Raw genomic sequence first — 21262 nt, forward strand, 5'->3', positions numbered from 1 at the left:
ATGAATTTTATAATAGAAAAGCAATTATGTCCAACTACTCCTAACTAAAGGCAGCATAGCAGTAGGAATGTTTGCAATAGGTTTTCTTATGAATACACTGGGTGTAAAAAAAAATCACGTAAAATCAGTACCAAATTTACGTCGGATTATGATCAGAACACCTTCTTTAGTACATGAGCAAAATATAATGTATTCAGTTGCGCTGACGGCGAAGAACTGTCGTACGCCATTCCTTGCAAAGTTACTGTCAGTGTCAATTCTGTGACACCATGCAGTAGACAGTGGTACGACAGATTCCTGTTCGATTTTTTATCACAGTTTTCATTAGTTTATCACGGTTACTTTCTTTTTTGTTCAACTGTAAAACATCTCGGGTGAAACATTAAACCACTCCTGAACTAGTACATCTGATTACTGTATATCTTGAGGTAGGACAACGTTCATTTCGGTACAGTTCCTTCTAAATGTCGCAAACCCACTGTCGAATCATGTTGAAATAAATTTCGTCTCCCATGTGTGTTTCGTATCTTAGTGTTTCAATAAAATAAATACAATAAAACAAATTTCAGGCTGGTGCCTTGTTATTCCTATACGCCATAACGATTGTATCACTGAGTTTCGTGCATTCCTGGAGATATTCTACGTTCACTCTGAATCCCTGAACAGGTCCAACGGAATCGATGTATATTAATTTATCAATTTCTTAGTGGTCGCCATTTAATCCCTTTGGAAGAACCTGCTGTTTGTCGATTTTTTCAAGACATATCTGCTTACTTTAGTATCTTCGAAAGTTGACGATGATGAACAGTTTGTGTAGGAAGCATTTACCCAGCAAGGAGGCATTGTCTGCCGGAGCACCGTCTGCAAGCGCTCATCACTAGAATCCAGATGGCTATCCTACTTAGAAGCCAGGAGTTGCTTTAACTGAAGTTCAATGGCCAGTTTGCACGTTGCGGCTTCTACTTTCTTCTTCCTTTGATTTAGCCGTTTCTGCTACGCTTGCAAGTCACTTTGGACTCTGAAATAGATTGCACGTACGATTGTGATGCTCCTCGCCAACATTTACCTCGCTATGCATGCAGATTTGGCTGCCGTCTCCTCAGAAACTGTGCCTCAAATACGTCTTTCACCCATGCAGACCAGTGTTCCACCTCTGTTGATTACAATGTTGAAATCAGATCGCCTTTTTTTTTTTTTTTTTTACTAATGTCCCTAATACTGTTCACTCGACTGCAAAATTCAACAACTCTAGCAGTTTTACTTCATGTTCCACAAACCATTTTATACTATTGGCAATGTTTTTCAACATATTTTTCTGTGTTTTGTTCCTTATGAATTAATTTGTTAATTTAGATGTTTATATAGTTTTTAACGTGTTTCTGTAGCATAACATTTCACTTGCTTTTAGTTTCAACTTTTCTGTTTCTTCTCACTATCTAGTTTTTAACGTGTTTCTGTAGCATAACATTTCACTTGCTTTTAGTTTCAACTTTTCTGATTCTTCTCACTATCTGTATAGAACTACCAAATTGCACTCCTATTTACGTTTTAATTTAAAAAAATTCCAGCTTTACTTCACAATCCCACCAGAAGTCATCAGATTTCACTTCTGTTTACCCCCAATTTATCGGATATATAACTTCAAAAACGTCCTCCCGTGAATTAGTTTTTTCATTCTACTGATATGCTCTTATTCCAGTTCTCATAATCCCCTCTTTTTTGTCTTCAGACTTCATTTATTTGTTTTTTGATCGATCAAAATTTCCTCTCTCATCTTCCGCGAAGTACGAAATCATTTTATAAGATAGTGTTTTCGTGATTCCCCAAGTTTGTCTCTTGCGTGCCTGGGAGCATAAATACGTTAAAATGGTTCAAATTGCTCTGAGCACTATGGGATTTATCTGCTGTTGTCATCAGTCCCCTAGAACCCAGAACTATTTAAACCTAACTAACCTAAGGACATCACACACATCCATGCCCAAGGCAGGATTCGAACCTGCGACCGTAGCGGTCACGCGGCTCCAGACTGTGGTGCCGAGAATCGCTCGGCCACTCTGCCCGGCCCATAAATACGCATACGAGGCGTTAACTAATAGGTGGGAAATCCCTGAGGAATGAATAGAGGATTTAAAGAAAAGTATATAGGTTCACATAAACATATGTTCATTTTTTCTACGTTACAGACAATTTTAATTATTGCATGTTTGCTTCGTTTCTGTGTATTTGTTTGCAAACTTACAGCTTGGATCTAGAGATATGTTTTTCTTTTCAGAGTTATCTTCTGATGGCTAAATGAAATGCTCAAAATGTCTACCATTAGCTCCAACACAAGCTCCTGAAGACCGCATCAGTGACTGTCTTACTCGCTCGGGTATTCCAGGCGCTGCTGTATTTGTTGCAGTCCTTCTTCGAGAATGTGGCGAAGAAGGTCAACATTTGCAACTGCAGTTTTGCACTCCAAGCAAGAACAATTTTAAATCAGCACTTCCCAGATAGAAGCGATAGGTCGTGTGGAAGCAACAGCTTGACTCCCTCTTGACCTCAGTACACTAGATTTTTATTTTTCGGAACCAGTGTATACAGAACCTCTTGCGAATGTTGACATTTTTCACCAGCGTGTTCCAGAAGTATTTCAGCAGTTACAGCAGGCAACTGCAATATGGAAATGTTTAAAGCAATCAACGATGAGGCATTTAGAAGGTTGTGTTAGAGCTCATCATAGACATTTTGAGCTTTTCATTTAGCCACCAGAAGATGACATTTGAAAAGCAAAAATTATCTTTGAAACCAAACTCGGAATCTGCATACAAGAAGACAGAAGCGAAGTAAACATGTGATACGGAAAAGTGTCTGTAACTAAGAAAATAAAAAAGAAATGACCATATACACGTTTGAACAATTTTCATTTTTTAAGACCTCTGACCATTTCGTAGGAGATTCCCACATATCATTGAACAATCTTTCAGTGAAATGTTGCATGTCTGCTACTTACACAGATATTAATTTGCAGGTTCATTCGGTGGTTCTGGTGTGGGTCTGGCAATTTCACAGTCATTGATTCTAACTGGTATGCTTCAGTATGGTATTATGCAAATGACTGAAGTGGTCAGCCAGATGACATCGGTGGAGAGAGTCCTTGAGTACACCAAGATCCCTTCTGAACCTGCTTTGGAGTCTGCACCAGGTGAGGAAACGACGGTGAAAGTGATTTAACTGCTATTGTGGTGAGACGTGCATGTACATATATCTTAGTTCAATATGTCAGAAGAATGGAGAAGACGTCTTGCCTGTTACACAAGGTGAGTCCACGATGATATTGCAGATTTGCAGGGACGATGGAGAACGGTAAACATATCAATACGAGGTAAGGAATCGTGCTCCGGAAACGACCGAGCGGAGAGTTATAAGCGAAAATCGTTCTGATACCTCTGACAGTCGACCTTCTCTGCTGCAAGCTCTTCGGTTTCCATATCCTGGGAGGAGGCAGTATGGACAAAAACATGGGCTCTAAAATACATACGTTGAGACCTAAGAGCACTTGTTCTGTAGGATAGATGTATTTAGCAGTAGCAAATAAGCACTAGTGCTTACAGCTGCTAAGGTATGAACATCAGAGCCCATATTTCCTGGACATTTTCTTCTTCTTCTGGTCCATACTACCTCCTCCCAAAATACAGAAAGATCTTGGAGTAAAAGCGGCCCACTATCAGAGCTATCAGAACCAGTTACTCAAAAAATGTTCAACTCTGTCGTTTTCTGACCAGGGTCCCTTACCTCAAATTTATACATTTATACATTTACCCTTCTCCATCACCCCTGAAAGTTTGTAACATCATCACGGAATCATCCTGTAGGTCCTCTTTCTCCCTCCTCCCCGTCTCTCTCTCCCTCCATCTACGTATAATTTTTTTTTTACTCAGATTGGGGACAATTTTGACTAATGTCGATTCTGGAACCTGTAACTACCTAAAATTGCTTTTGATATTCAGTTAACTTAACGAAACGTCACACTCAATACAAACACATAAATTACGGCTGCATTCTTTCCAATTAATTAGCACTGTAATTTCTTATACTGCATGCAGCTTTCTTTAAATTATAAATGTGTTGTCAAATATTGTGTGTTTTTCGTATAAACATGGGATATTCTCAATAAATAAATCTCAGTCAAATAGTTGTGGTCAGATACTTTATAAAATATTACAATTTAAATTATTCCACACAGTATTAATCAGCCAAATAGTAGTTCTGGACCAAAGAAGTAGTTCCAAGCTTGCGAAGTAGAAGACGTGCTGGGAAAAAATCTTAAGCAATATTACAAAAGACTTATTTATTTTACTCGATACCCAGACTTTTAATTACCAATCACAATTAATGACACTTTTTCCACTCTAGACAAAGCTTTCTTTTACTTGCAGAACCATCACAGTTTAAATTTATATTTAGGCAAGGCCTTGCATTAAACCCAAACCTAAAAAAATTTAAATAACTCTACAATAGATTAAACATCAGTCTGAACACTTTCAAAGCTTTCATATTTTTAGGTAAACTGTACAATAAAGAAAAGAAATATTCGCAGTTACCAAAATATTAAATCACTTGTACGATAAACAATACAATTGCACGTATACCAATCCCTTTTACAATAGGTGAACACCAAGCGTGGCGTTACAAAAACTACACCGTTTATGTGGCGGGTTAATGTTAAACTGGACAGTCGGGTGGCGCCACTCGTACGTTTCCATCACTATGGTTGTTAGTTTGGCCCTACATCAAACTGGTTTCCTCATAGAGTAATAATAGCTCCTGCTTAACACAAAACTGTTAAGTACTTATAATAATAAGCGACGCCAATAAAATATACGAGCCCTTAATAACATTAGAGCTTGGCGTAGTTACGGGATTTAAAGACAAGGCTTTTAATTTGCCCAGAAATGATACATCATTGGAGAAGGAGCTAGATATATTAATTACCAAACCAAACGACAAAGTGAAATATTAAAACAAACACAACACCTCGATTGGCGTAATTTAAGGCAAGGATTTAGATCACCAAAATATTTACTTAATAAGAAGAGATGCTAGGCATACTTAGTCACACAACAAGACCCGTTGCCAGCTAACCGCTCTGCGAGCTATCTCCGGAGCTATCCCCAAGCTATCTCCGGAGCGGTGCCTTCGATGGGAAGTACACAGCTTCTGGTTTGCCGAAAGTGCGATCCACTCGTGGAACTGAGCCAAACAAACACTTGCCGCTTGCGAACATACTCCACTCACCTTGGTAGGACCCAGCCGGCACATACAACTGTTTGTCCACAGAGGACAGCACTCACAGCAGCCCTGCGTATGACTAGTTGCTCTAAGCCACCACCTCTTATCGACGGGAGGAAGCGCTCTCTCGCTCTCTCTCTCTCTCTCTCTCTCTCTCTCTCTCTCTCTCCACCTCTCTCCCACAGTCTGACTAGCCGCTTCAGAGTTACTCATCCGAGCTGCGATTTATCGCGAGATATCGATCACCGATTAAAGCTAGAGCAAGGTCAACCGCGCCACAGCTCAAGGTGCACTGCATAGTAGCAATGGAACATACATTGATAAGCCGCTACGTTGCGCGCCGCCTGACGGCGCTGAGGGCTCGTGACGCGGTATCAAAACCATGCTAGCACAACAGGCACGGACGGGGAATCACCCTAGCGAAGATATGGGCTGTAAATGGGAAATCCATTGAGATAGGCGACTTTAACAAAGGGTAAAGGTGGCAGGGGTAAAATACAGGGAGCGAAAGGCTATTTACAATTTGTACAGAAACCAGATGACAGTTATAAGAGTCGAGGGGCATGAAAGGGAAGCAGTGGTTGGGAAGGGAGTAAGACAGGGTTGTAGCCTCTCCCCGATGTTATTCGATCTGTATATTGAGCAAGCAATAAAGGAAACAAAAGAAAATTTCGGAGTACGTATTAAAATCCATGGAGAAGAAATAAAAACTTTGAGGTTCGCCGATGACATTGTCATTCTGTCAGAGACAGCAAGGGACTTGGAAGAGCAGTTGAATGGAATGGACAATGTCTTGAGAGGAGTATATAAGATGAACATCGACAAAAGCAAAACGAGGATAATGGAATGTAGTCGAATTAAGTCGAGTGATGCTGACGGAATTAGATTAGGAAATGAGACACTTAAAGTAGTAAAGGAGTTTTCCTATTTTGGGAGCAAAATAACTGATTATGGTCGAAGTAGAGAGGATATAAAATGTAGACTGGCAATGGCAAGGAAAGCGTTTCTGAAGAAGAGAAATTTGTTAACATCGAATATAGATTTAAGTGTTAGGAAGTCTTTTCTGAAAGTATTTGTATGGAGTGTAGCCATGTATCGAAGTGAAACATGGACGATAAATAGTTTGGACACGAAGAGAATAGAAGCTTTCGAAATGTGGTGCTAGAGATGAATGCTGAAGATTAGATGGGTAGATCACATAACTAATGAGGAAGTATTGAATAGGATTGGGGAGAAGTTTGTGGCACAACTTGACAAGAAGAAGGGATCGGTTGGTAGGAAATGTTCTGAGGCATCAAGGGATCACCAATTTAATATTGGAGGGCAGCGTGGAGGGTAAAAATCGTAGAGGGAGACCAAGAGATGAATACACTAAGCAGATTCAAAAGGATGTAGGTTGGAGTAGGTACTGGGAGATGAAGCAACTTGCACAGGATAGAGTAGCATGGAAAGCTGCATCAAACCAGTCTCAGGACTGAAGACCACAACAACAACAGATTATTATTGCGCAGAGCCTTTGAACGAATACCTCGAAAATTGCGAAGGTGGTCGAATGTTCACGTGCTACTGTCGTGAGCACCTGCGCAGTGAGGTAAAAGGACAGTGAATCTACCACTAGACCCTAAATGGTTGGACGTCCCCGACTCTTCACAGAACGTGGAGTTCGGAGGCCTGTCTGCTCTGCAAAGTGTGATAGGTAGTGATCTGTGGTATATCTGCCGAAAGAGCACAATTTTGGTTCACGCATGTGTTTCGGAGCACACCGTTCATCTTACTTTGTTGATCACAGAGCTCCTGAGCAGACCACGCTGACGTGTTTACAAGTTGACCCAGCGACATCGTCAGTTACGGTTGCAGTGGGCACGGGACTATCGAGATTCGAACGTCGATCGATGTAGATGTGTTGGCCCTTCGGGTGAGTCACATTTTTGCTACACTTGACCGCAGGTCGTCTCCACAAACGCAGTTATCGAGGTGAACGGCGGCTCGAAACGTGCAGCGCGCCATGGACGCGAGCTGGTGAGAGCATTGTTATGTTACTGGAGAATTTCTTTTGGGCTGGCGTTAGACGTATGGTAGTAATCGAGGGCATACTGTCAACTGCGAACCACCTGCATCCCTTCATGCTTGATGTCTTTCTCGACAGTGATGTCATCTTTCAGGAAGAATAATTGTCAAGTCTCGAAGCCGGAACCATTCTACAGTGATTTGATGAGCATTATAGTGAACTCACGATGTGTCTCGGCGACAAAATTCGCCTGACATAAATCCTATGGAACCCAACTAGATCGCTATCCGGCGCCATCACAGCGTAGCAAATCAATAACCTGTTATTTACGTTAATTACCTGACCTGCGCGTAGACATTTAATGCGATATACCTCCACGAAGCTACCTACAGACTGTCGAGTCCCTGATACGCAGAATCAGTTACGTATTTCTGTCCATAGACGAACAAACAAGGTATTAAGCAGGAACGATTTGGCCCATCACTGTATAGGAGTTCGAATACCCTCCTACAGGTGCCCGCCCTGTTAGCCGAGCGGTCTAACGCACGGCTTTCCGGAGTGGGAAGGAGCGCCTGGTCATCGGCAAGAATCCGCCCATCGGACTTGTGTCGAGGTCCGGTTAGCCGCCCAGTCTGTGGATGGTTTATAGGCGGTTTTTCATCTGCCTCGGAGAATGGGGGCTGGTTCCCCTTATTCCGCCTCAGCTATACTATGTCGGCGATTGCTGTGCAAACGAGTTCTCCACGTACGCGTACACCACCATTATTTCTACCACGCAAACATTGGGGTTACACTCGTCTGGTGAGAGACGTTCCCTGGGTGGGGGGGGGGGGGGGGGGGGGGGTCCACCGGGGACCAACCCGCACAATAACCCTGGGTTCGGTGTGGGGCGGCGGAGGGGTGAAGTGGACTGCGGTAGTCGTCGTGGGGTTGGGGACCACTGCGGCTGCGGCGGGGTCGCAGCCTCTCCGTCGTTTCTAGGCCCCCACTTAACATTCAAGACAATGCAATACAACCTCCTTCAGGAATGGTATAGTTGTACATTTTAGTTATTTGTTTCATGCCCTGGCAACATGCAGACAAGCGCAGGGATTTCCACACACCCTGTCTCCTCTGCTGTCTTATCAACGTACGAAGTCTCTCATATCTCTCATCGACCTTAAGGTTCTGCTCTGACCATGACAGAAACACTCGTTCCGATTAAAGCACTTCTGTGCAACTCACTCAGCCGCTTTCTCGAAGTCCTTTTTAGAATCAGGAATGCGATTCTGGAGTGACCTCCATCATGACATCGAAGAACTGAACATCTCTAGCTTTAACGACCGTTAATGACATGTCTATAAAGCAACGATAGTGCCAACTTTTGTTCCTGTACGGAATCATTACCTAACTAAATCCTTGTATCCAACCCTTCTCATTGCCAGTGTTCTCATCTGGTGCAATTTACCTTAAATTTTCTTCTGAGAATGTTGTTTATCATATTATAAATCATTTTGTACTCCTATAAGTACTTTCTTAATCTTCCGCTATCACTATCAGTATCACCACTATTATTATTATTATTATTGTTATTATTATTAGTGATTATTAGTGACAGCGGCAATAGTAGTAGAAGTGCTGTTTATGTTAATTTTTGTTAGTTCTAAGTCAGAACTATTTAATCATTTACTCTCTACATGCATTCAGGTCTTTTTGAATACTATTTGCCCTATTGAAATTCTTATTATTTCTTAAGCAACTATAATATAAAAATATCATGTACGTGAGAAGTCCTGGTCCGATGTCAGAAAGAGCCTGAAAGCCCTAATCTGAACACGTTACATAAATAAATAATACAAGACGACAGAGAAATTATACAGAGTGATTCTTTCCACAGTTTACAAGGTCTAGAGATTTATCGATGACAGATAACGGAACAGAAAAGATCTAATGAACTTAAGTCCGGAAATGCATACTTTTCATGCTAGAGACCATTTATTCAGTAATATTTTGCTACAGAGACTACAGTCTAATAAGCGCTGTACCATGCAGTCACAGTTACAGTATGCACGGTTTCCTCTTGGGGGATGGTACTGTACGTCATGCACTGGCGCCCTCTCCTACCATGGTATTTGGTAGTATTGTGTTCGATTCACTTCTGTTGTTGACTCTGCTTGTAGTGGTTGTGATACAGCGTTGTACACAATGGCTCCTTTTCCCAATCGAGAGCTTGCCGTCATGGTGTTTACTTACGGAAAGGCAAAAGGCAACGGGTGGTGGGCTGCAAGGTTGTATCAGGAGACCTATCCCCACCGACAACAACCACAGCATTCAATGCTTGCAACAATGTTTCGCCATTGTCTGAGACAGGGTCGTTTCAGAAAGCAGGAAATCATGAAGGACGTACCCGAAATGTTAGGGCACCAGACTTGGAGGAATATATGATTAACATTGCGGAAGGTAACCGCCGTGTCAGTACCGTGTGGCACATTCTCCATGACAATTATTACTACCCTTATCACTTACAGAGTGTGCAGGGCTTAATAGCTACAGACATTTCATATCGGAAGCAGTTTTGTCACTGGTTTCTTCACCAGGCACCCATCCCATTCACAGATAAGGCCACCTTTACGCGGAATGGTAACTTCAACTTTCGTAACAGTCATCTGTGCAATAGTATGCAGAACCGTAATGGTATGGTGACACCGGGTCATCACCTTCCTTGCAGCTGGAATGTGTGGGGCGGGACAATTGGCGATCGTATTTTGCGACCAGTGTTCCTTGCACGTCACGTAACAGTCCTGAACTATCGGCGTTTCTTACCGGTGACTTTTCCTCTCATTCTGGAAGAAGTGCCATTGATTATTCGAAGGGTTATGTAGCCACTACATATGGTTCAAAATGTTCAAATGTGTGTGAAATCTTATTGGACTTAACTGCTAAGGGCATCAGTTCCTAAGCTTACACACTAATTAACCTAAATTATCCTAAGGACAAACATACATACCCATGCCCGAGGGAGGACTCGAGCCTCCGCCGGGACCAGCCGCACAGTCCAGGACTGCAACGCCTAAGACCGCTCTGCTAGTACCGCGCGGCACACTACATATGGTGCTCCAGCCCACTTCGCAGTTAACGTCCGGATGCATCTCAATCGCGTCTTGCCTGGCCGGTGGATCGGACGAGGGGGCCCAGTTCCATGACCTGCTCGTTCACTGGATCTGAACCCGTACGATTTCTAATCAAGAGGCCATCTTAAAAGTACATTGCATGTAGAGCCCATTCCAGATACTGGAGCAACGTATTCATGCTGCCCTTGACACTGTTCGGATGCAGACTGGCCTGTGAGACAGAACATGTTAAGGCGCGTACATGCATGAGTTGCACATGGAAACCATTTTCAAACACATACTGTAACTGTTGCTCCATGGTATAGCACATATTAGACCGCAGTCTCTGTAACTAAGTATGACTGAATTAACGGTCTGCAGCATGGAAACCATGCATTTCCGGATAGAAGTCCATTAGATCTTTTTTGTTCCGTATCCTCTCATCGATCAGTCCCTAAAGTTTTTAAACGGTGGAAAAAGTCACCCTGTAGAATGGGCACAAAGAACTCACATGGAAAAGAAATAACTAAACATTTTACACCATCAAAAATGGTGAATTCTAAAAAGATAGCTATGCAGAATTTCTGTGAGTGCTTAATTCGTGTTTCCAGCTGAGTTACCGGTTCCCTCAGCGGTCGGAAAATAAACTTCATTACAGAAACTCTGACCACACATTGTAACAGTTCTCTTTTGAAAAGAAAAGTATAAGGGAAGATTAGGTAGTACCGCTGAATCGTCGACAAGATCAATACAGACGGGCCTGCAGTTGTGACCGAGCGGTTCTAGGCGCTTCAGTCCGGAACCGCGCTGCTGCTACGGTCGCAGGTTCGAATCCTGCCTCGGGCATGGATGTGTGTGATGTCCTTAGGTTAGTTAGGGGATTGACTATCTCAGATGTTAAGTCCCATCGTGTTTAGAGCCCTTTTTTAAGACAGGCGGTAAACAAATTATATTCCGACACACACCTGTCAGGGTCACAACCGCTACTGGCTATTACACTTTGAAATATTTAGTTCTATTTTTGTTCCCTCAAAACTTACTCTCTTTGGATGAAAAATATTTGATCTGAAGTTTGGTAATAAACTGAATTTCACAGGCACTGGCTTACGATTACAGTCAACACTCAGACAGTTAAAAATGTCATGAATCTAAGTGCCCTGATGTTATGTAAATCATGTGAAAATTTGCTTCCACAATTTCAAGCAGTTTCGAATGACTACCGGAAATGAATGAACATCCTGAACGTTAGGTCTCACAACTCTGCCTACCTCTCTCTACGATTAATTTGCTTGTTTCAGACAAGAAACCACCTACCCCGTGGCCACAGCGAGGACAAGTCGTCTTCCAGAAGATGTATCTCAAATACAGCCCAACAGACCCTCCAGTTCTGAAGAACCTCAATTTCACGATTCACCCTACCAATAAGGTTTTGCTATATGTTCTTAATCAGATCATAAATGGTCGTGTGTATGTCTTTACGTAGCCTCTACATCTTCGATATCTGTCTAGGTTGGCATCGTCGGTCGAACAGGAGCAGGGAAGTCGTCCCTTATCTCCGCTCTCTTCCGGCTGGCCCCTATAGAGGGAGCCATTCTGATCGACGATGTGGACACCAGCACCCTGGGACTGCACGACTTGCGGAAACACATCTCCATTATACCTCAGGAACCTGTGCTCTTCTCAGAGACTCTCCGTTTCAACCTTGACCCGTTTTCGGAGTTTGAAGATGGAAAACTTTGGGATGTGCTTGAAGAGGTGAGGCCCAATATGTAAATCTACTGAACATGTCTAATGTATATTCATGCAAATGTCAATGACATAATGCTCTGATTACTTTCTGCAACCGAAAGTCTTGAGTTCAACGTTCTGTCGGTGACATGGTCAAAGTGACGAGGTACATTAACATTGGTTGGACAATGTTAGGGAATAAAATTGGTCTGGGATAACTCAAAGGAACCATCACTCAAACAGTCGTTTCGAGGAGTTTACAGAGACCGTTGAACAAAAAATATGCGTGGTAGGCCAAGTACCCAGGAAAATGGTGCAAGAGAGGACTCGTATTCTGTAGGACGATACTTTGAATTCCGATCGAGCAACTCAGACTAAGGGTTTCTATGGTTCCCCTAAATCATTGAATGAGAACACCAGAATGGATTTTTTTAAGAGGGCCCTGCCGATATGCTTCCCCATCCTTCCACACTTGGAGCTTACACTCCGTTTCCAATGACCTTGACGTCGACGCGACGTTAAAGCAAATCACCCTTCTCTTTCTTCAGTTAAGCATTGCAACCACTCCTTCCTTAAATCTGGTTCAAGTGCCTCAAGCCTTAGTGCTCCTCGATCGGTTTGCAGGACTTACAAATTATTGAAGAGAACACCTGAAAAAAATGGATTCATGTTATATTTATCTACAGTTAGTGCCCCGTGGGTAATATTTATGAAATGAAGTAATACCAATAACAATATGCCATGAAGAACATGGTGATTATAGTTAAAGTTAAACTTTCAAACTGCTGTAGAAAAAACAGCACTGGTAAGAAAGACGTCAAATTGCAACGGAATATTATCGGAGAAAGGGAAAAACGTATACCAGAAGATAAATAAATAGGTAAAAAATGTAGCAATAGATGGCGCTGTATGCATTATAATTTAATAGTGGTCTACTACAAATGCCTAAGGTGTACGTTTGAAGTTAAACAAACTGGACTACTCAGTGTGCATGGGTGTCAGGTGTGATACTATTAGTTACGTAAGCCCATCCACGACGGCAAGGTCATATCACATCGGATGGGAAAATCTATTTTTAACTGTCCTGAGGCCAAAACCCGCATAAAAACCATCAATCAAAATCAAATCGGCGCAAAAAATGTTCAATATCAGGTCCAACGTTCTCTGCAACAAGTTGAAATCGAGAAGCAGTATGTTCCATAACTGATCGGAGTGTTCCCGGCGTTACGTTCAGAATGTAGAGCGCAATGCTTGCCTTCAATGCAGCTAAGTTTGCAGTCGGATCAAAGAACTCAACATGTTTCAGATAGCTCCACAGCCAGAAGTTACACGGATTAAGATCAGGTGATCGGGACGGCCAGGCTATAGGGAAATGGCGGCTGATAATTCTAGCGTTTCCGAAATGGCGCTACATCAGCTGATTAACTGGATTTGCAATGTGCGGAGATGCGCCATCTTGCATAAAAATGATTCCATACACACATCCACGCTGTTGGAGAGATGGAATGAAGTGACTGCGCGTAAGACACTCATAACGCTTACCAGTGACGGTACAGGTAACAGGACCGGAAGCACTTGTCTCTTCGAAAATATGTGGCCCTATGATAAATGATACCGTACACCCGCACCACACGGGGACCTTTTCGGGATGAAGTGGTACTGGCTGATTTGGGTGTGGGTTTTCCTTTGCCCATATTCGATAATTCTGTGTATTGACATACCCTGTCAGATGTAAGTGGGCTTGGCCTTCGCTGTCCACAAAATCTTTCAGGGCCGATCATTGTCCACTCACATGCGAGCAAGAAATTCTAAAGCAAAGGTCTCTCTTGCTGGTAGGTCTACAGGAAGCAACTCGTGCACTTGGGTAATTTTGAATGGATAGCAAAGAAGGATGTTTCGTAGGATTTTACACACCGTGATCACGGGTATGTCCAAAGTTCGGGCAATTCTCGGTGCTCTACACGTTTGCACACCACTACTCGTGTCCTCCTACACTGCTGTGGCCACTACTTCCACTGACGTCGAAGAAATTAGTTTACTCCCACTGCCAGGTTGCACACCAAAAGAACCCGTCTTTTCGAATTTCCGAATCATTTTCTCCAGACCCACGGCAGTCATAGTACCAACGCCTTTTTTCAAACCCCTCAGAGTCCGGAACTTCTGCAGAGCAACGCGTGCACAGTCATCATTCTTGTAATACAGCTTTACAAGCAGAGCACTATCCTACATTGACAAAGTCAAGGCGAACGTCGCAGACGCGAAAGGAGGAAAAGCCGTGTACCCGGCGTGTTTAAACCAACTTCAATGGGTCGTGCGCATGATAAGTGTTTTCATTTACGTATTCTGATACATTGATCAACTCTCACACTATTTTTTTCTTCTGCCATACGTTTTCCTCTTTCTCCGATAATACTCCGTTGCCATTTGACGTCGTTTCGACCAGTGGTGTTATTTCAATAGCGTTCTGGAAGTTTAAAGACAAAAAGCGCCTGGCGCAGTTGTTAGATTGGTCACTGCTGCTACAGTGGCAAGTTATTTATGGGAGTTTTAACGTGGTGGCGTAGTTGGCACACGAGCGATGGAACACAGCATCTACGAGGCAGCGATGGAGTGGGGACATTCCCGTTCGACGTTTTCACGAGTGTACCGTGAATATCAGGAAGCCGGTAAAATATCAAATCTCTGACATCGCTGCGGCCGGAAGAAGATCCTGCAAGAACGGGACCAACGAAGACTGAAGAGAATCGATCAACGTGATAGAAGTGCAACCCTTCCCCAAATTGCTGCAGATTTCAGTGCTGGGCCCAGCGTGCGAACCATTCAACGAAACATCATCGATATGGGCTCTCGGAGGAAAAGGCCCTCTCGTGAACCTTGATGACTGCACGAAACAAAGCTTTAACTCCTCACCTGGGCTCGTCAACACCGACAGTGGACTGTTGATGACTCGAAACATGCTAGGTAGTCGGACAAGTCTCGTTTCAAATTGTATCGAGCGGTTGGACGGGTAAGCGTATGGAGACAACCTCATGAATCCATGGACCCTGCATTTCAGCAGGGCAGTGTTCAAGGTGGTGGAGGCTCTGTAGCGATGTGTGGCGTGTGCAGTAGGAGTAATATGGGACCCCTGATACATTTAGAAACGACTCTGAGAGGTGACACTTACGTAAGCATCCTGTCTGATCACCTGCATCCATTCATGTCCATTGTACATTCCGACGGACTTGGGCAATTCCAGCAGCAGAATGCGACACCCCACACGTTCAGAATTGCTACAGAAACACTCTTCTGAGCCTAAACACTTCTGCTGGCCACCAAACGTCCCAGACGTGAACATTGTTGGGCATATCTGGGATGCCATGGCAACATGCTGTTCAGAAGAGATCTCCACTGCCTCGTACTCTTACGGATTTATGGACAGCCCTGCAGGATTCATGGGGTCAGTTCGTTACAGCATTACTTCAGACATTAGTCGAGACCGTACCACGTCGTGTTACGGCTCTTCTGCGTGCTCGCGGGGGCTCGACACGATGTTAGACAGCTTTGCCAGTTTGTTACGCTCTTCAGTGTATTTTTTGTTAGTCCAACAGACGAACATTAGCGTTTCACTGAAGACAAAGCCTCTCATCAGGTGCAAGATGCTCCTCACAAACAAAAAAATTCCAGGTCACAGATGAATTTCGTATACTGGCGCTTTGGTTCAGAGGGATTCCTGGAAATTATTTTTTTATCGGCATCGACTTCTTTGCATCTGCACACTTGCTTATGACCAAGCAAGGGACTTCACAACTTCCACGCTCTGGAAGTCAAGGCTTGAGACGTTTGGATGTTTTTTGCTGCTTCATTTTAGGCGTGGACAGCACCGCTCTTAGAGAACTTTGGATAGCATTTAAAGCAGAAGAATTTCAAGAGTGAGGAGTCTCCCCACCTGCATTCTGTAACTGACGTGTCGATGCAGCAGGTATGGATGGCGGAAAACTGTTGCCAGAAATTTCGGACGAGATCTCGAACAAAGCTGAGGGAGTGAATGCAACTTTCGAAATAATGTCTGGATTATATGCATATATCGCTGCTGCTTTGAACCCAGCAGTCATTGGTCTATCCAAAACACTAAAAATTATTTTCCAAAATACAGCTGTGCTCTTTCACGTTCTGGATGAGGCACTCAGAATGTGAGCACTTTATCATTCAAATAAGTCTCAAAGGATTTATAGACTGGTTCATCTGTCTGTTGCAGTTCGTGGGTTGTAATATTCGGGAGACTAAAAAGACTAATGTTTTCTCTTTCCGTTGCAGGATCAAATCCAAGGTCAAGGTGTGAAGAAAGCCCTTCAAAAACAAGTTATGTTTTATCGACGTTCTTCTTGTACTGTGAAAAGTAGTCGAAACGATATGTGGGAATGTCGTTGGTTATACTCCCCGTGGGCGTCAGCACAGCTTTGCTGCCAAAAAGAAGTTCTCTACCCACTCTGGTCTCAGTCTCTGCCTCCTGAACAAAATCATGGGAGTAATTTAACGTCACAATATAACAACCATGGCATTCTCACCGTGTTCTGGAGCTACCAAGAGAGTTCGTGTAGCTCCATTTTGTGCGAGCACCAGTTGCTGGTGGTGCAATGTTGGTCTTAAACCTTTCTCATCGATATTGTACAGCAGATGAGGTTTATCAGCTATACCGATTCGATCCATTAGTTGTTTTAGTTTGATAAAGTAGTCAGTCAATTCCATTTCGAACCCTTCCGGTATTTAGATTTTGGGTCCTACATCGTCCTACTCCTTGGTGACATTTTAGAAACAGTTCCATCCAATAGCACCCTATTTCATTTGTATTTTTTTAAAAGGTTAGGAATTTTGTTCTCTACCCAGAAGGTGTACACACTACGTTTGAAAATGTTGATTGTGATAGGTACCCTACAGCTGCCAGTCGAAAAATTCCCCTCTCTTGCTCTATACTTAGAATACAATGTCATCCTAGCTTCCTCCCGGCTATTTGAGAACAATAATGTGCGAGCGAAGTGTCAGTCTGGGAATATAAAATTTTCGTGATGCTTTCGTGATCTACTCGCAATCACGAGTAGCAAGTGAAGTTAACTCCGTCTGCTCCGTTGACCACAGGGCTCGCCACTTTTGTACGTTGCCGGATTCATTATTTACCACTAAAAAGAATAAAAATGATTACTGAAATATTTTAATGTATCCCATTATTTAGGATCAGTCTATAGGCCTTAGAAAAATTAAAATATGCGAAAGAAGGACGTACTGAGACTACATGGATTTGAGCTATTGACAACATAACCGGGAGCCAGCGAAGGAGGCTCAAGGAATAGTATATTAATACTGTGAAAACACTCTGAAATTCTATAGTTCCTGCACATTCTCAAGTAATTAACACACTGAGAAAGCTAAGACATGAAAGCAGATAAGACCATCAGAGTATGGCGTCATGACTTGGTGTCTAAATGATTAAGTGTTAATACATAACAGAGTGAATAGTGTTAAATAAGCTTTGAAAGCGTGCATAAACAAATTGAATAATACAACTAGGACCGGTGATTTATCCAAGAAACTTTGCGACAGAAATTGCAACCACTTGTAGGCCAGACTAACAAGTCAGCATATGATTACACTGAAATATGCTTGAAGAAACAACCTCACGTTAGGTGACCAGAGATACTTCATTATCAAGTAGGTCCAGTTATTTAGAAGTTATCTAGCGTACTTTCACAACAGATGGGCATTGGCTTGCCTGGCCTTACTTTGCCCACCTGCCTTAGTCTACCGTAGAATAAAATCTTCTCGGACTGCTAAGAGCGCCACTTCAGAAGGTGGCCGTTGGTAAGCCAAGAAGATTTTGATTCATCGATAAACTTCGAAAACCTTCGCATATGCACTGGGCGTCATCTATGAGTTAAACAACTCCTGCATTAAAAGAAAGGATGAAAGGAGAAGATGTACACTAAGTGTAGAAATGATACAATTACCACATTTCTCAGATACCTCTATGGGTAAATATTCTCTATGCACGTCCGCGTCTATATTTGGACTGACGTATTCGAGAAAAAGAATCAGTGACTCAGTAACCGAGAAAGAATAATTTCTAATTCATACACAGGGCCGGCCAGTCACCACAAATACTATGATGAACCAAAACATTCAGGTCAATGTCCACTGCGAGACTGAGTGCAGCCTGGTGGCAGAGTGGGCACATGGCACGGCAAGAAAAACACACTGAGGTGACAAAAGTCATGGGATACCGCCTAATATCTTGTAGGACCTGCTTTTGACTGGAGGAGTGTAGCAACTCGGCATGGACTCAACAAATTGTTGGAAGTCCCCAGCAGTCCTTAATTGCGAAAGTGTTGCCGGTGCAATATTTCGAGCCCGAACTGACCTCCCGATTAAGTCCCACAAATTTTCGATGGGATTCATATCGGACGACCAGGGTGCCAAATCATTCGCTGGTTTTGTCCAGAATGTTCTTCAATGGGCCAGTTACGTGGCGCACTGTCGTCCATACACATACCATCGTTGTTTGGGAACTTGAAGTCCATGAATGCAAATGGTCTCCAAGTAGCCGAACATAATCATTTCCTGTCAATAATCTGTTCACTTTGACCAGAGGACCCCTTCCATTCCATGCAAACACAGCACACACCATTATTCATCCGCCACCAGATTGCACAGTGCCTTGCTCACAACTTGGGTCGATGGCTGCGTCTGGACCGCATCACACTCGGACCCTACCATCAGCTCTTACCAACTAAAATCGGGACTTATCTGACCAAGCCACGGTTTTACAGTCGTCAAGGATCCAACCGACATGGACACGGGCACAGGAGAGGCGCTGCAAGAGACGTGCTGTTAGGAAAGACACTTGCGCCGATCGTCCGCTGGCATAGACCGTTAACGCAAACTTTTAATCAAACTCTCCAAATGGAGCGTTCGTTGTTCGTCGCACATTGGTTTCTGCGAATATTTCACGCAACATCGCTTGTCTGTTAACACTGAGAACTGTACGCCAATGCTGCTGCTCTCGGTAGTTAAGTGGAAGCCGTCGACAACTGCAGTGTCTATGATGAGAGGTAATGCCTCAAATCTGATATTCTCGGCACGCTCTTGATACTGTAGATCTCGGAATATTGAATTCTCTACTATTTACGAAGTGGAATTTCCCATGGGTTTAGTTCCAACTTACATTCTGCTTTTAAACTCTGTTAATCCCAGTCGTACTGCCATAATCACGTAGGAAACCTTTTCACATGAGACACCTGAGTACAAATACAACTCCGCCAATACACTGCCCTATTATATGCCTGTAGACGTGAATATCGCTATCCCCTGACTTCCGTCACCTTGGCGTATACACACGTAGCAGAGACGAATGGGGAGACATGCTAGACCGCAAATGGAGAAAATGAATTGACATAGGCGATTGTGAAAAAGAGCGGAATGTCGTAACCTGGAACGAGTATCTCGGTAAAGACGAAGTAGGTCGGCTATTCTCATGCTACTGTCATAGGAAGCTATGTGCTACGGTTAAAGTACTGTGAAACCACGAATAGATGACAAGGTCTCGGACGCACACACCACAACACAGGTCTTGGAGGTCACAAGCTTGCACGCTCTTTGTGGCAGGACATGTAGCGATCTGTGATTGATCTGCGGTCAGAGTGCAGTAAACACTACCATGGCGTTGTAATTAATTTTGAGGAGTGGGGGCTATCGTCAGTTTTTTTTTTGACTAGATGTTGGGCCTAGCCATGATTACCTGTTTTGTGCCAATCTCTTCACTCAGAGTAGAATTTACACCACACATACTCATTTATTTATTGTGTATAACTTTCCAGCCTTTTTTTCCCACACACTTCTATCCTTCTAGAGATGTTTTAAAGGTAGCTTTTCCATGACGTCATAACACTTTTCCTACTTCTCCTAACCGATTTGCTCTGTTTCATCTTCTTCTGCTCAATTCTGCATGAAATCCTCATTTCTTATCTGTTCAGTTAATTGTAAGCATCCTTCAGTAATATCACAAATGAAACGTTTCGATTCATTTTTTACCGATTTTCCCACAGTCCACAATTCACTTCCATTCAAAGTCTCACCCCAGACGTACATTCTCAGGTATTTCTGTCTCAGCTTAGCGTCTATATTTCATATTAGTGAACGTCTTTTAATGAGATTGCTTTCTTTGTCTGTATGCTCTTCTTCTTATGTCCTTTTTGTTTTATTTTGCGTCCAAGGTCTGAGAACTTAATTTCTTCTACCATATAGTGGCCACTTTAGATTCTAATTTTGTGTCTAGCGTTGTGTCTGCTGTGTCTCAACACATTAGATATTCTATCGTTGTCTCTCTGTCACTATTCTGTGATATGTAGACTTTTCAACTAATTCAATAGGTCTTGGATTCTTTCCTTCACTTTTACAGAGTACAGCATTGTCATAATGGAATCTTATCACTGATATCGCTTCATCCTGAACTATAGAAGTATTAATATACATTCCTCAGGTTGTTCCATTTTATCCCATAATTTCACAGGTGGAGCTCAAGTCGAGCATACAGACACTGGACTTCCGGGTGACGGAAGGCGGCAGTAATTTCAGCGTGGGCCAGAGGCAGCTGGTGTGTCTGGCGAGGGCCATCCTCAGGAACAACAGGATCCTGGTGCTCGATGAAGCCACCGCAAACGTCGACCCAGAGTGAGTATTTATATTGAAAATACTTAAGCTTTCGCGGTCATAGCCATAGCCATAGTCATAGCAACATTTTCCAGGTTTTCAAGTGGCAGTGTTCAGCAACAAATGTCTCACGTTTAGCTGCCGCCTTTGACCGGAGCTGCCAATGATTAGCGAGCCATAGTAGGCACCACGTTCCACACTGACGCTGTTACCATGAATGCAGATTGTGCTGACGCATAAAAACGTTTTTCAGAGAAAAAATACGAACACTCTTTGCCTCCCTCCGTGACGGCTCTGTAGCGATATATGAAATTAAAATAGCGAAGAAACTACTCACAAAGAGGATTACAGGCAGTATCTCCTCGTTCGATACATCCGTGAGTAGAAGAGGAAGTGTGGCCTCTGCTGCACACTTCAAAATATGGTGCAAATGGCTCTGAGCACTATGGGACTTAACTTCTGACGTCATCAGTCCCCTAGAACTTAG

General features: G+C 43.1%; 1 protein-coding gene across 1 annotated transcript in view; it reads left to right on the forward strand.

Annotated features, from left to right (window-relative positions):
- LOC126334844 (ATP-binding cassette sub-family C member 4-like) overlaps positions 1-21262 on the forward strand; it is a 170103-nt gene that overhangs the window by 126522 nt on the left and 22319 nt on the right. The window contains exons 19-22 of the mRNA XM_049997511.1: positions 3011-3184; positions 11667-11794; positions 11878-12123; positions 20636-20796. Coding sequence (XP_049853468.1) covers positions 3011-3184; positions 11667-11794; positions 11878-12123; positions 20636-20796 — 709 coding nt within the window. The remainder of the gene's footprint in view (positions 1-3010; positions 3185-11666; positions 11795-11877; positions 12124-20635; positions 20797-21262) is intronic.

This window comes from Schistocerca gregaria, chromosome 2 (genome assembly GCF_023897955.1).
Source record: "Schistocerca gregaria isolate iqSchGreg1 chromosome 2, iqSchGreg1.2, whole genome shotgun sequence".
NCBI lineage: Eukaryota > Metazoa > Arthropoda > Insecta > Orthoptera > Acrididae > Schistocerca > Schistocerca gregaria.